The sequence below is a fragment of the Populus trichocarpa genome, chromosome 7, assembly GCF_000002775.5.
Source record: "Populus trichocarpa isolate Nisqually-1 chromosome 7, P.trichocarpa_v4.1, whole genome shotgun sequence".
Taxonomy (NCBI): Eukaryota; Viridiplantae; Streptophyta; class Magnoliopsida; order Malpighiales; family Salicaceae; genus Populus; species Populus trichocarpa.
The window spans coordinates 13,287,295-13,301,320 of record NC_037291.2 but is presented as its reverse complement, the minus strand read 5'-3'; the positions used below and the strand labels follow the sequence as shown (position 1 = coordinate 13,301,320).

Genomic DNA, 14,026 nt, shown 5'->3' with positions numbered 1-14,026 from the left:
TAATTATCAACAAGTGGACGTCTTGGAGAGACACCGGGGGGGCATGAAGGACGACTTTGAAGAACGAAAGTCATAAACAAATACGAAGCATTTTTAATTCTACATACAAGGTTTTAATAGTACCAGCACATTTGCGCATGCAAGGCTGCGGGTGAAGACCAAAACATTTAAGCAAAATCTAGGTATTAATAAGTTTTTTTTATTAAAAAAAATTACCATAAAAGATATTTTTAAAAATTTTATATTGAAAAGAAAATATATTGTACTTATACGAATTAACTCGAATTGACATGTGAGATTCATGAGGATAATTTGGAAATACGTTTCCCTCTCGTTTTCTTTCTCTCCACAGCCATTCCTCGTACTTTCACCCCTCCAAAACACTTTGATTATGCTCGGAATGTGCTAAAAATTTGGATGAGGAATATAGGGGATTAGGATTTAAGGATGAAATATTTAAAATATAATAAATATTAAAGAACAAAAAGATAAGGATATTTGATAAAAATATTTTTTGCCAATTTGCACGTCGAAGTAGACACAAGTCAAGTTCACCAGAGGTGGGACCAGTTTCCCTAATCTCATTCATTGCCAATGGAACCCACTTGTCTATGATTTGAGATGTCCTCATGGGAATTCATAATGTTACCATGTTTTTAGCATCCTCTGAAAAAAAAGAAGAAGCACTTCCTTATATGTCACCGGTCTTTCCTGATAGGAAGTAGAACGCTAGCTTATCATATGGCTTCAGCCTATTCTGCTTTGTTGCTTGTGTTTTTCTTTTGGATTTACGAACCTGTAAGTCCCCAGCAGAGCCGGACACACTCGATAGAATTAGGTTCTTCACTCTCCACCAATTTCCCACCAACTTCATGGCGCTCCCCTTCTGGTCTATTTGCTTTTGGGTTCTACCGACAGGGCAGCGGCTTCATAGTGGGAATTTGGTTGGCGAGTAAGCCAGATGCTACATTCACCTGGACAATAAACCGAGATGTCCCTCATGTGTCATCAAATGCTACATTGGAGTTGACCAAAAAAGGTAAGCTCCTTTTGAGAAGGCATAGAAATAATGCAACTAATGAAGAGATATTCATTGCTAATTTTAAAGGGTCAGCTTCATATGCTCAAATGCTTGATTCTGGGAATTTTGTGCTCTACAATGAACGTTCCGAAGCAATATGGGAAAGTTTTAGCTTTCCTACGGATACTATATTAGGAGGACAGAATCTATACAAAGGGGGTGAACTGTTTTCCCGTGCATCTGCAATCGATTTGTCCACGGGAAGGTTTCATCTTAAAATGCAAGATGATGGGAACCTTGTTTTGTATCCCGTAGACACTCTAGACCTTCCACTGGATGCGTATTGGAGCTCTGAAACTAATGGTAATCCTGGTATCCATCTAATTTTAACTGGTACAGGAGATCTGTTACTCGTTAACCAAACCTTGCACAAAATCAAAACCGTGACATCCTCTGGTTCAGAATCGAACAGCACCTCAATTATCTACCGGGCAACATTGGATTATGATGGAATTTTCCGATTGTATTCCCATAACTTCGATGGCGTAGCTAAGTACATCATTTCCCTTATGTGGTATGTACCATGGATACAGTGTGAAGTGAGAGGTTTCTGTGGATTCAACAGCTACTGCACCATGAATGATGATGATCAACCTGACTGTCTTTGTCTTCCTGGAACTGCTTACGTTGATCCCAACCAGAGATTTCGTGGATGTGAGAGAGACTACAACGAAGGATCCTGCAAACATACAAACGAAATGTCATCGTTATATAACATTACTGTTATGGACCAAATTGCGTGGGATGACAATGCTTATTTTCAAGCATCAATGTCAGAGGAAGGTTGCAGAAAGTCCTGTTTGGAGGATTGTAACTGTGCTGGTGCGCTGTACGAAGCAGGGAACTGCAAGAAACAGAAGTACCCAGTGAAATATGCTTCGAAAACGCAATATCAATCATCAAAATCTTTCTTCAAGGTGGCCTTGGAGAGTATCAAAAGCAGCAACCATTCCAGTGCCATAGGAATGGTGCCTTCAGTAATCCAGAGGACAAGCAAGAAGGCAGTGGTACTAATTCTTGTTATGAGTTTAGCCTTCATCACATGGTGTTTAGTCGCCCTAGCAATCTCTGGCCTTTTCATCTTTAAGTCGAGAGTCATTAAGGGTAGAATGCAGACGGAAAGTGGAAATTTTGGCTTGGCCCGTGAGCTCACTCTGAGAGCATTCTCTTATCGTGAGCTTAAGAAAGCAACCAAGGGTTTCAAAGAAGAGTTGGGGAAAGGATCTTCTGGAGCTGTTTACAAAGGGACTTTATACAAAGGTAAAAAGGCTATTGCGGTGAAGAGGCTGGAGAAGGTGATCAGTGAAAGTGAAAGGGAGTTCCTGACGGAGATGCGTTCAATTGGAAAAACTCATCATAAGAATTTGGTTCGGCTTCTTGGCTACTGCACTGAGGGTTCCCATAGGCTCCTAGTATATGAATACATGAGCAATGGGTCACTTGCAAATCTTCTCTTCCGAAATGAAAGGATTCCAGATTGGAGCGACAGAGTGAAAATTGCTCTAGATATTGCTAAAGGGATCTTATATCTGCATGAAGAGTGTGAAGCACCAATCATGCATTGTGATATAAAGCCTCAAAACATTCTGATGGATGATTTTTGGACTGCTAAGATCTCTGATTTTGGGCTGGCAAAATTGTTAGTGCCTGATCAAACAAGAACCCTGACTGTAGCCAGAGGGACACCAGGTTATATGGCACCTGAATGGACTAAGATCAGCACTCCAACATCAGTGAAGGTAGATGTTTACAGTTATGGAGTTGTGCTCTTGGAAATTGTTTTCTGCAGGAGAAACATGGAAATCAACGTATCAAAACCAGAGGAAGTTCTACTTTCTAAATGGGCATACGAGCTTTTGGTTGCAAGAGAATTTGACAGGCTTGATCTTGGTGAAGATGTAGACAGGCAGAAATTGGAGAAAATGGTTATGATCGGCATTTGGTGTATTCAAGATGAACCAGGTCTCCGCCCTTCTATGAAGACTGTTGTGATGATGTTAGAAGGAATTACTGATGTATCTGTTCCTCCACACCCAACTTCAGCTTCGGCATAAGTGTCTATGTATGCGTGTCTACGCAGGAAAACTATCAACCGCTTTCTCTAAAAGTCTCTTGTTTCCTATAGCTGTAGTAGCACTCCCAAATAAAGAAATAATTTAGTGGTTTTAGGAGTGGGGAAGTTATGGAAGCAGTAGTTTAAAGAGCATGATGATCTTGATTGTGTAGTAATACTAACATGAAGCATGCTTATGTTCTGTTTCCTCCAAATTCAATGTGTCCATGCTTTGATAATTATTAATGGCCACTCCATATATAGAAAATATTAAAGCTTGTTCCATATATATACGGTAATTGTTTCTGGTGAATCGGAATTGTTTTCCAGTTGCAGGTCTTTTCTTCCCCTGGGAAATTTGTTTTGTGATGAACATTTCACGTTACCACTAGAACTGATGAAATTTTGTTGAGAGAATCTTTACTAGGATAAGATAGCAGTTCAAGCTATTAGTATCTATTATATCCCAAAATTTAACAAAGGAATCCACAGCAGCATCTTGTCTTCTTGGAAGAGTGCTTTTGGGTATCAGTAAATGAAGACAACGACTCAGCTAGTTGGGTCTTACACGTAACTTTGGGAGACTTTTGTGGAAAACTATACCAAAGTTACAGACAGGTCTAGGGCGGTAGGACCGGTACTAAAGTTTCGTCTGCTAGCAAACAAATCATTCATCATTTCACACGGTTTTAGTTTTGAAGTTGGGTAGAATTTTCTTCTATTTGACAATTAGTCCGAATGCTCTCAGGTCTCAAACAATAGCTATCTTTTCTGTATCTGTTTTTCTCTCTCCACCTCCTTCCTTCCTGCATGGCTTTGGAATCATGCCTTTTGCTTCTCATACTATTTCTACTCTTTGTAGAAACAAGAACTCAACCAAACCAATGTGGTGAAATACACTTGGATTCTCAGTTATCTCCCACTTCCAACTTACTTTCATGGCTCTCCCCTTCAGGGCATTTTGCATTTGGCTTCTATCCACAAGGAAATGGATTTGCCATAGGAATATGGCTGATCGGTCAACCTGATAACACAGTCGTCTGGACTGCAAATCGAGATGATCCACCAGTCTCCTCCAATGCTACAATCCACTTCTCGGAAGAGGGTAAGCTGCTTCTTCGAACTGGGCAAGGCCGCTATGAGAAACTAATTGCTGATGTGTCTGTATCAGATTCAGCTTCAATGCTTGATTCTGGTAATTTCGTGCTTTACAGTAATTGTAATATAATTTGGCAAAGCTTTGATTTTCCAACCGACACCATTTTAGGGGGCCAGAGTCTCAATCAGTCTCAAGAATTGGTTTCAAGTGTGTCGAGCTCAAATCACTCAAGTGGAAGGTTTTTCCTCTGGATGCAAAGGGATGGAAACCTTGTGGCCTACCCTAGAAACAGTGCTGCTCTACCTAATGATGCTTACTGGATCAGTCATACTGATAATCACGTGGGGTTGGATCTCTCTCTCAATCACCAGGGACATCTGTTCATGAATATTTACAAATCTGAACCACAAGAACTCTTATTTGCAAACAGTTCTTATTCCTGTGAGAACAGCACTACAATTTTTCGTGCGACACTTGATGCTGATGGGATTTTCAGGCTGTATTCACACTGTTCTGAGAGTAAAACTAGCTGGAGTGTACATGTTGAGTGGTCTGCATTGAATAATCAGTGTGATGTTTATGGTTTCTGTGACTTCAACAGTTATTGCTCAGGAACGGGCACTAATTATGAATGTTCATGTTATCCTGGATTTGTTTTCAATGATCCCAATGAGAAATTCAGCGGATGCTACAGGAATGCCAGTGAAAGTTTTTGTGCAGGCAGCAAAGAAGGGAGAAAGTACCATGTCACCGGAATAGAGAATTTATTGTTTGAACGAGATCCTTATTCTGCCCAAGAGCTCGAAGAGGAAAAATGTCGTTTGTCTTGCCTGGAAGATTGTCATTGTGACGTTGCTCTATATATGGATGCGAAGTGTGAAAAGTATACTTTTCCAATTCGGTATGGTAGAGAGAATAAAACCATATCATCTATAGCCTTCTTCAAGGAAGAAACAAACCCAGGCCAGAAAATCATTATAGATAACAAGAAGAGTTTAATTATGTTTCTTGCTATAATTTTTTGCTCTATAGCTATCTTATGTTTCGGCATTGCAATCTCTACTTTCTTCGTGTACAGGGATCGAGCTTTTCTATACGAAAAGCTATCAGAAATCATAAGCTTGACCGGAGAGTTTACTCTGCAGTCATTTTCTTATGATGAGCTTGAGAAAGCTACTGATGGTTTCAGGGAAGAGTTGGGCAGGGGTTCAATTGGAGCAGTTTATAAAGGGAAAATAAATGGGGGTGAAAAAACTGTTGCTATTAAGAGACTGGAGAAAGTTTTAGACCGAGGGGAAAAAAATTTCCAGGCCGAAATAACCATCATTGGACAAACTTACCACAGGAACTTGGTTCGACTGCTTGGTTTTTGTTTTGACCACTCTAGGAGGCTTCTCGTCTATGAGTACTTGAAGAACGGCACACTTGCAGATCTTCTGTTCACGGCTGAGAGGCGCCCAGTTTGGAAAGAAAGAATAAGGATTGCTCTAGACATAGCTCGAGGAATTCTCTATCTACATGAAGAGTGTGAGGCCTGCATCATCCATGGCAATATAACCCCTCAAAACATTCTCATGGATGATTCTTGGATAGCAAAAATCTCCGATTTTGGGTTATCAAAGCTATTGTATCCGGACAAGGTAAGAAGCTCCATGGCCCTCCTCTCACATAGTAGAGGGCACTTGGCACCAGAATGGCAGAACAATGCCTTGATATCAATAAAAGCTGATATTTACAGCTTTGGAGTTGTGCTACTGGAAATCACCTGTTGTAGAAGCAGTATAAAAGCAGACGTTTCAACAGAAGATGAAATGATTCTTTCCAGGTGGGCATATCAATGCTTCGTAGCTGGACAGTTGGATATGCTTCTAAAGGATGAACATGTAGAATACGAGTCATTGGAATGAATGGTGAAGATTGGACTATGGTGTGTTCAGAGTGATCCAGCTTTACGTCCCTCTATCAAGAATGTGATTTTGATGTTAGAAGGATCCGAAGACATTCCAAATCCTCCATCTCTTGCTCCAGTCCTTATCACTCCTTAGTCTACAAATAATTCTGCTAGTGTTTTATGCATAAGTACTTGTATGTATGGAACCATGTATTTGTGTGTTAAATGGCTGTTCTATAAGGTTGTTTTGTATTTGTGTGTGACACACCTTTAAAAATGTTATCTTTGTTGTTTTTTTTCCTCCAAACACAAAACATACTCTGATGTGGTGTTGGAAATGCTTATTTGTCTGAAAAGAATTCCAACTTATGGTAATGAAATTGTCTAATTTTTATGTCGCGAATGGTGTTATGGCAAAATCCCAACTTTTTTATTTTGGATTTCTACAAATGAACTCACGTAATATCAATGGCAAAATTATTCTTTTATGAAGCTGGAAAATGAAATTGCAGAGAGTTCATTAGCAGGATCGATACATATACAACATATGATGCAAAAAAGCATCTAGTTGGTTCGATTACGGGGCTGTTTATACAACATGTTCTTAGAAAAAATGTTGGAAGATGGAGAGGACAACAAAGCCTGAGGGTTTCTATCATTAAATCTTGGTAGGAACAGTGTCATGCAGCCCGCCGTAGCTACTCTAGCAGTGTTCTGAAACCGGGCCCCGCTCATGGCCTAGCTGTGCAGCGACGTAAGATAATTGCATATGCTTCTAGATAATGAAAGCTGATCTAAAAATAATTGAAAACTTGAAAAAAATATTGTTTTTTAAAAAAAAAACGTTGATGGGATCTCATCTAGACTTTGATAAGATCACCTAATTGAGATGCTAAATCTACTGGGTTTCTCTGAATAAACTGCATGGTCGGTCTGAAAGAAATCCCAAGGGCCAGGTCAATGAATCTTTGAGATTATTTGCTGGGCTGAGCTGGGTTTTGGAACCATGTACTCTAGCACTTATGTGAAGAGGAAAAGGTTTTAATGGATTTGCAGGGAGGCGTGTCAAAAAAAATTTATCACTGTCCAAGGTTGACTGATGCAAGTGGGTTTTTTTTTCCCGCTAATCCAGGTATCCTCATATTTTTTTTAAATAATGAGACTAGTTCTATTTGGGGTTTGTAACTGTCCCTTCTAACAAGTATACTTTCTAGAGATCGAATTCGTGTTTTCATCCTTATAAGAATATAACAATGCCTTAACTATTAGACCAACACTTTATTGATTGATGCAAGTGGGTTTGATCACTCCGTTGTGAATATATCATAATGAGGAGGCTAGGTGGATAGTTTCTCAAAGATATTTATGGTTAAAAAGCTTTATTTATTTATTTAAATTTACTAATTCGTTTAAGTTAGTTTTTGAATTTATTAATTTAAAAAGTTGTAAATTTCTTGAAAAGAAAATATTTAATAATAAAATTTATATTATTTTGTGTAGTGATCCTATTCAGATTTTTTTTAAAAAAATAGCACATTTTATTTAAATATTGATAAAATAACATAATTTTTAAAAAAATTAGTAAAATAGAACAACTTATACATGTAGCGATAATGAAATGTGACATTCTTACTTGTCGCTATTCAGAATTGTAATATTTTTTTTTATAAAAAAAAACTAGTGAAATGTGTTGCACATGACGAGAGATGAGAGAATAGAGGGGGAAAAAAGAAACACACCTTAGAAGCACATTGAAGCTCCGAGTACATCACTGGTACCATAAAAAAGATCTTCACAATATGAACCCAACGACACTAAAAAAAATCACCAATGGTTACCAGAGTGTGCCACACTTGCTGCTCAAAGGTGACGAGTGGCTCACTTGCCTTTGACGATAAGTATGACCTACTCATGTCAGTATTAGTGACCTTCCTTTATGTTATTGAATTCATCTCATCAAAATCTTTTTTACGGTACCAGTAGTATCATAATCTGAGTTTTGATGTGTCTCTAGTTTCTTTTCTTTTATTTTTCCTCTTCTCTCTCCTCATTGTAATTTGTGAAAAGAAAAAAGAGAGAAAAAGAAAATAAAACATATGAAACATGTTGAAGCTCTTGTTACAATACAAAGGAGAGAGAGAAGGATAGAAAGAAAAACAAAGGCATTTTAGGCACATCGAAACTCCATTTACGACATCACTAGTACCGTTACAAAGATTTTAATGAGACAAATCCAACAATACAAATGAAGGTCATCAATAATGACCCGAGTGAACCACACATACGGTCAAAGACAAATAAGTTACCTTCCATCTTTGGACGATAAGTGTGACACACTTGGGTTATCGTTAGTAACATTTCTTGGTGTTATTAGATTTGTCTCATTAAGATCTTCTCGATTGTACCGTTGATATCATAATTAGAGTTTCCAGTATATCATAGGGTCCTTTTTTTTTTTTATTTCTCCTCTCTCCTTATGCATGGGCCATTTCATATATTTTTTTTTCTTAAACTATGTTATTTCACCGATCTTTAAATAAAAAAAACGTGTTAATAACAAAAAATACCCCCTATTCATTATAATTTGTATTGCTTGTGTTTGCTATTTTTTATATTGTTTCTTCTACTATCGAGGCTTGAAGCATTTCTTCTGGCAGGCGATATTGGTCTATGTGAGCTATTTCTATGACCACTCTTCGCAAGGGACACCAAATGTGAATGTGAATGTGCCGCTTGATCGGCGTCTGTAATATGTCCTGAACAGTTCTTCTATTTTCATTCCTGAGGTAGTTGAGATCCGTTATAGCAAGAATAAACCATGAAGCAAAATTAGTAAATGTCGTTTTTAATGATATCAAACGTGGTAAGAATTGATTTAAGAAAGGATACAATCAGTTCAAATGATGCATTGAGCATTGAATCAAGGCTTTATAGCTAGCTGAAGAAGAAAATACCTGTGACAGACTATGTGTTGCGTATCAAGGAAAGAGATTGTCTGAAAAGGAAAGGTTTTGGTGGAGGGATTGGTGTTGGAGGGATCTAACTGAGCTGGAAGCAGTCAATATTCAAGCCAGCCGTGGGTGATATCAATTTCCAAAGCACTACCAATTGAATGTCGAAGTCCTGTGACAGAAAACTTTATTTGGCAGCTGATGAAAATGGGAGAACAGATCGATGAAGTTATATTTTATCAGTCACTTTGTGCCAGGTGGAATGAACGCTTGTCTTCAATGGGCCATTGCTTTTGAAAAAGAAGAGATGATACAGGCCAGTTAGCTATGAGAAGATTGTTTTTGCAGTGCGGATGAAGTGATAAAAGTTGCAAGGGAGTGAATTTGTTTTTGCTAAATTTATTTTTAAATTTGTTTTTGAATGAGATCATTATAATTATTTTTATACTAGCAAACCCTCATTTTGTTGTCTTTAATGGTTGTTTCTAGTTTTTTCTTTAAGTTTAATCAAAATTAATTAAGATTTAATAAGTAATATTATATTTGAGATATCGCTTAATTAAATAGTCAATTTAATCGTCTCAAATTTTAGTTGCCACAAACATATTTAGCACATATAATTTTTAAATTATTTTGTTAAACACATGCATCTTTTCTGCTATTTAAAATTACAATTTTTCTTGGTGGTGTAAGAAACATTGCCAATGCCTGTATTTTTTTTTTACAAGTTAGATAAAAAAATTTATCCGAGCAGCAAGACTAGTTAAATCTAATGGAAGGATATATGTTTTATTAATCAGTGTATTTAAATTGTTGCCGGTATACAAGAATTGTATACTAACAATATATCCATGACTGCGGATGCTGACTGCATGTGGCAAATATACGGCATAGTGTGTAGTTTTATCCTTTTTTTTAATATAAATATCTTAAATCTGATTTGAGGCTACGAATTCCCCTGAATCTTCACCACCACCTCGGGCACAACTGCCATAGGGAATGTAGATGAAGTTGACAGAAAGGAACGTAACAAGCAAGCTCATAAACATTCAATGGAGATGTGGACGGACAAGAGGGAAGATTTGATTGCATAAACAAAAATTAGATTCCTAAAGCATAAGCAAAGATATGATTAACTTTGAAAATTCCAATTACAAAGTACTAATCTCAGCAAAATAGAGAGAAACCGTGCAACTTAAGCCCTGTTTCTTATGGCTTCCCATGACATAAAGTTTGGTAAAGGGACATAATCAATGACCAGCTGCTTCATTCACAAGTTAACCAGCCAATAATCATCTTCTCAAGTACAAAAGCAGAAAAATCCCAGCAAACTTCAACCATATAAAGTTTGCTCTGCGCCCCTTGAGCAAAGAAGGTGCTGGCGACTTAGCAGCAGATCTGCAAATACCCTCCAAAAGGGCGTTTCACTTTAGAATTTTAATGTCGATTCTCTTTCACACACTTTTTTAAAAAAAATCTATAGAAGAAGAGGAAACTAGCGTGTGAAGAAGAACATATACATATATCCAATTTAAAAAGAAAGGAAAGAAAAATGAAAGAGCATACCCAGGTGCAGCATAGCTACATTTTCCATGACCTGCACATTAAAAATGGTGTAGATTAGTCATGGTCCCAATCGAATTGGTAGTAACATACCTGGTTCATCTCAACGGGTCGGCTTGGCAGTTCAAATTGATGATCTACCTACTGAGAGCCTAGCTCAGGCTGAGTCAGGTTGATCACGATCTGCAACCCGAGCCTGAGCCAGGTCAACTCTGGATCGGGTCCTACAACTATGCATCTAAGTGATAAACTTACTGCAGATCAGAGTATCTAATAATTCTTTGGCTAGGTTGCTGGTTAGCTAATCTTCAAAATAAAAAACTGATCAACATTTTCCTATGACTACAAGCAAGATAAAGTGAGAGTCCTACTTCAAAATGGCGTGCTTGAAGAAACATAAAGGAAGCCTAAATATTGCAGAGAACACTCAAAATGTTCCCATTTTTTTTCCAAATATCATTCTCATCAAAATTAATAGAAACCAAAGGTCATATTTGATGCATAAATTTGAAGTTCCTCATTAAAGGAATCAAGTTCTACTCTATTCTTCTGTACATCATCAAGAAAAGAACGAACAACTAAATAAAGTAAAGTAAACGAAAAGAAGGTGAAGGCAAGAGATTTCTTACTAGGATCCTTTCTAGTTAAAACGGCAGTTCCTCCGAAATTGCAAGCAATTTCAGAATTCTCATTTTGTTGGTAATAGTTGTTGAAAGCATAGGAGGCATGAGAAACTAGCGTGTCAGGATCAAAACACGCTCCACCCTCTTGGATTGGACTGCAATCTGCCATGCCTAGACCACAGGTCCAGTCTAATGCATTCTGCAAATCAATTTGAGAGACACCTGACAGGGCAACACACCATGTTGTGCCACCAAGAAAAGTTATGTTGCCTTCTGGAGGTGACAATGTTGTCACTGGGATCGCAGATTCTGCTTTCTCTTGCGTTGCAGTCTCCATTGTCAGGACTAAGTTCAGGCAAAGAAAATAAAAGGGCCAAAAAAAATCAGAAAGAGAACAAATTAGCAATTGTTAGAATAATATTTTCATGATATAAACCAATGATTAAATTCCAGGAATCCTGAAGAGAATGAAATCTAAGACACACAGTAATATATACTTCTATGTATCATTCATGTCATGTAGTCAACATTATTTCTGGTATCCACCATTATGCATTACTTGTTACCAAAATTGGCATTTAATAAAAAAAAAGGGTATGTGCAAGAAGGTTTGACCATAGAAATGAAGAACAGAGAAGAAATGTCTCAGGAAGATCACACTAAAACAGCACAATATTTTTATCAAGTTATTACCAGAGAGAAAGGGTTTGCACAAAACTACAACATAGAAGCCATGATTAAATTAATTCAACGTTTGCCACCCAAACCATAGACATAATCAAGGCAAAGACATAAAACAAGGGAGAAAACATACCTAGATAACATTGCAGCAACAAGAGACATGGCAAAACTAGTACTTTGTTTCTCATTGTAAAATTCTTGAAGCCTTGATGAGGACTCTTCTCAAGTCTTAACTCTCGACTGACAACACAAACACACTCTCTCTCTTTCTCGGTGCTAATGGGAGTAATATCAGTACTAAAAAAGAAATCTTATTCGTTTTGCTAGGAGAGTTTCAAGGGAATCCAGCAGTGTTTCTTCAAGGGAAATTACGTCTTTTTCCTTTTTGGGGCTTTAACACAGTAGACAGTAGTGTGATGCAAGAAATACTACTACTTTTGTTCAGTGTCTAAAGTGCTTGCTTGCCTGCCTGCCTTTGACAGGCCATATTAGGCTTGTAGAGGCCATGAAATACTCGTACGAAATTCAAGCTTTCGCATCCGTAAAGATAAATCTTGTTTGCCCCCTGAATTTTTCCCTTTAATCCATCTCCATCCGTTGAACTGACCGGATTCATGATAAGTTTAAAAATAGTTTCAATCAAACATCCATCCTTCAATAATATTAAAATTAATTAATAAAACTTGTTTCATCAAATTAAATCTATATATAAAAAAAGCCTTGCAAACACTCATGCAATCAATTAATTAAATATCAAATGGATTAATTCTTTCTTGGAGATCGGATAACTTATGATTTGTACAAAAATATAGTTTAGAAATATACTATTTTCTTTTCATTTTTTGTTTGAAAACGAGAATATGAAAAGATGGTGTCAATCTAACTTGTTATGATTTCATTAAAATATTTAGAACTTATAGTTTGACCTTTTGCATTCTTATCAATATTTATCTAACATTTAAAGTTTATAAATTTGAGAAACATAGCGTAAAAAAAAGATAATATTATAACCATAATTGAAAAAACAATATTGTTAATGTCATTGAAGAATTAGTTTTTTTATTAATATTTTTTCAAAAGTTCAGGAGGTCAATTGAGAAATAAAGAATGACTTATGGTCAGATCCTTTAGCTTCATGAATTGAGATGGATCAAACGGAAGAATTGAGACTTCCATGGAAACTCAGGGAGGTAATTGATACAAACAAAAGATTGGGGGAGAAATTGAGAAGCCCTCAAAACCTGTAGGGATCAGAGGGCAGGTAACAACCTATATCTTTCATTAAATTCTGGTTAACTTTTGGACGTACAGCACAAGGTGTTGATGCAAAAATTATTTTAAGCCCTAGACCGATTTATCTTTCATTAAATTGAAAATGAGAAAAAAAAATATATTTAGATTTGGTAATTTTTCAATGAAATATGAAATCCATTTGAAATGGAATTAAAAACTCATTGATTTCAGAGATAGGACTCCAATATTATATTTTTTTTAAGCACTGTTTCGGAATGCGGTGCAAAATACATTCCATAAAAATTTAATTTTTTTTTTGGTAAAGGTTATTTTTTTGCATGTTTTGGATCGTTTTGATGTGCTGATCTCAAAAATAATTTTTAAAAAATAAAAAAAATATTATTTTAATATATTTCAGCACGAAAAACACTTTAAAAAATAACCCCAACTATACCTTCAAACAATCAATTTAAGCCTTAGCTCAAACAGAACAAAATTCTATTGAAATGGGATACTGAAATCCACTTGTATTATTGTTAGTTTTGATGCTGTCCGACGCCCATACACAAAATTAAGGAGGATAGACGACTCCCTTTTTTTCTTTTTCTTTTTCTTTTTTTGTAAATGCACCTTTATATTATTTTTGTTTTTATATTTTAAAAATAATTTTAAAAATTTTAATTTTTTTATTTTAATTAATATTTTTAAATTATTTTGATATACTTATGTCTAAAAAATCTCAAATTAACATGATTTTGTGATCTTTGAAACTTTTGTAAAGCATGGTGTTTTCTGTTGAAATTCATTCGTTAAAACATGTGGACACAGGAAGTTGTGTTTCAATTCCATCA

The 14,026-nt window shown here is 36.4% G+C and overlaps 3 protein-coding genes across 4 annotated transcripts; 2 read left to right on the top strand and 1 right to left on the bottom strand.

Annotated features, from left to right (window-relative positions):
- The first annotated feature begins 655 nt into the window (after positions 1–655).
- On the top strand, positions 656–3,349 carry LOC18100902 (G-type lectin S-receptor-like serine/threonine-protein kinase LECRK2). The gene has a single exon (XM_024604887.2). It carries the CDS (start codon positions 742–744, stop codon positions 3,133–3,135), a length of 2,394 nt encoding a protein of 797 aa, XP_024460655.2. The 5' UTR covers positions 656–741; the 3' UTR covers positions 3,136–3,349.
- A 478-nt stretch (positions 3,350–3,827) lies between these two features.
- On the top strand, positions 3,828–6,522 carry LOC18109920 (G-type lectin S-receptor-like serine/threonine-protein kinase LECRK1). Its single transcript, XM_006388150.3, has one exon. It carries the CDS (start codon positions 3,945–3,947, stop codon positions 6,138–6,140), a length of 2,196 nt encoding a protein of 731 aa, XP_006388212.2. The 5' UTR covers positions 3,828–3,944; the 3' UTR covers positions 6,141–6,522.
- A 3,654-nt stretch (positions 6,523–10,176) lies between these two features.
- On the bottom strand, positions 10,177–12,417 carry LOC18100904 (major pollen allergen Ole e 10). Of its 2 annotated transcripts, none has more exons than XM_024604834.2 (4): positions 12,076–12,417; positions 11,268–11,606; positions 10,642–10,672; positions 10,177–10,473 (listed from the first exon to the last, which is right to left on the bottom strand). In XM_024604834.2, the coding sequence occupies exons 1-4, from the start codon at positions 12,128–12,130 to the stop codon at positions 10,368–10,370; spliced, it is 531 nt and encodes a 176-aa protein (XP_024460602.1). In that variant the 5' UTR covers positions 12,131–12,417; the 3' UTR covers positions 10,177–10,367. The 2 variants fall into 2 exon arrangements, with proteins under 2 accessions (XP_024460602.1, XP_024460603.1); XM_024604835.2 differs by having other exon boundaries at positions 10,177–10,484; positions 12,076–12,329.
- Positions 12,418–14,026: the final 1,609 nt, after the last annotated feature.

Excerpts from the sequence above, each read along its gene's own strand:
- LOC18100902 (XM_024604887.2), top strand. The coding sequence starts at position 742 with ATGGCTTCAGCCTATTCTGCTTTGTTGCTTGTGTTTTTCTTTTGGATT.
- LOC18109920 (XM_006388150.3), top strand. The coding sequence starts at position 3,945 with ATGGCTTTGGAATCATGCCTTTTGCTTCTCATACTATTTCTACTCTTT.
- LOC18100904 (XM_024604834.2), bottom strand. The coding sequence starts at position 12,130 with ATGAGAAACAAAGTACTAGTTTTGCCATGTCTCTTGTTGCTGCAATGT. Across the intron at positions 11,607-12,075 it reads GTTGCTGCAATGTTATCTAG|TCCTGACAATGGAGACTGCA; the intron begins GTATGTTTTCTC and ends GCCTGAACTTAG. Across the intron at positions 10,474-10,641 it reads TGTAGCTATGCTGCACCTGG|ATCTGCTGCTAAGTCGCCAG; the intron begins GTATGCTCTTTC and ends GGGTATTTGCAG.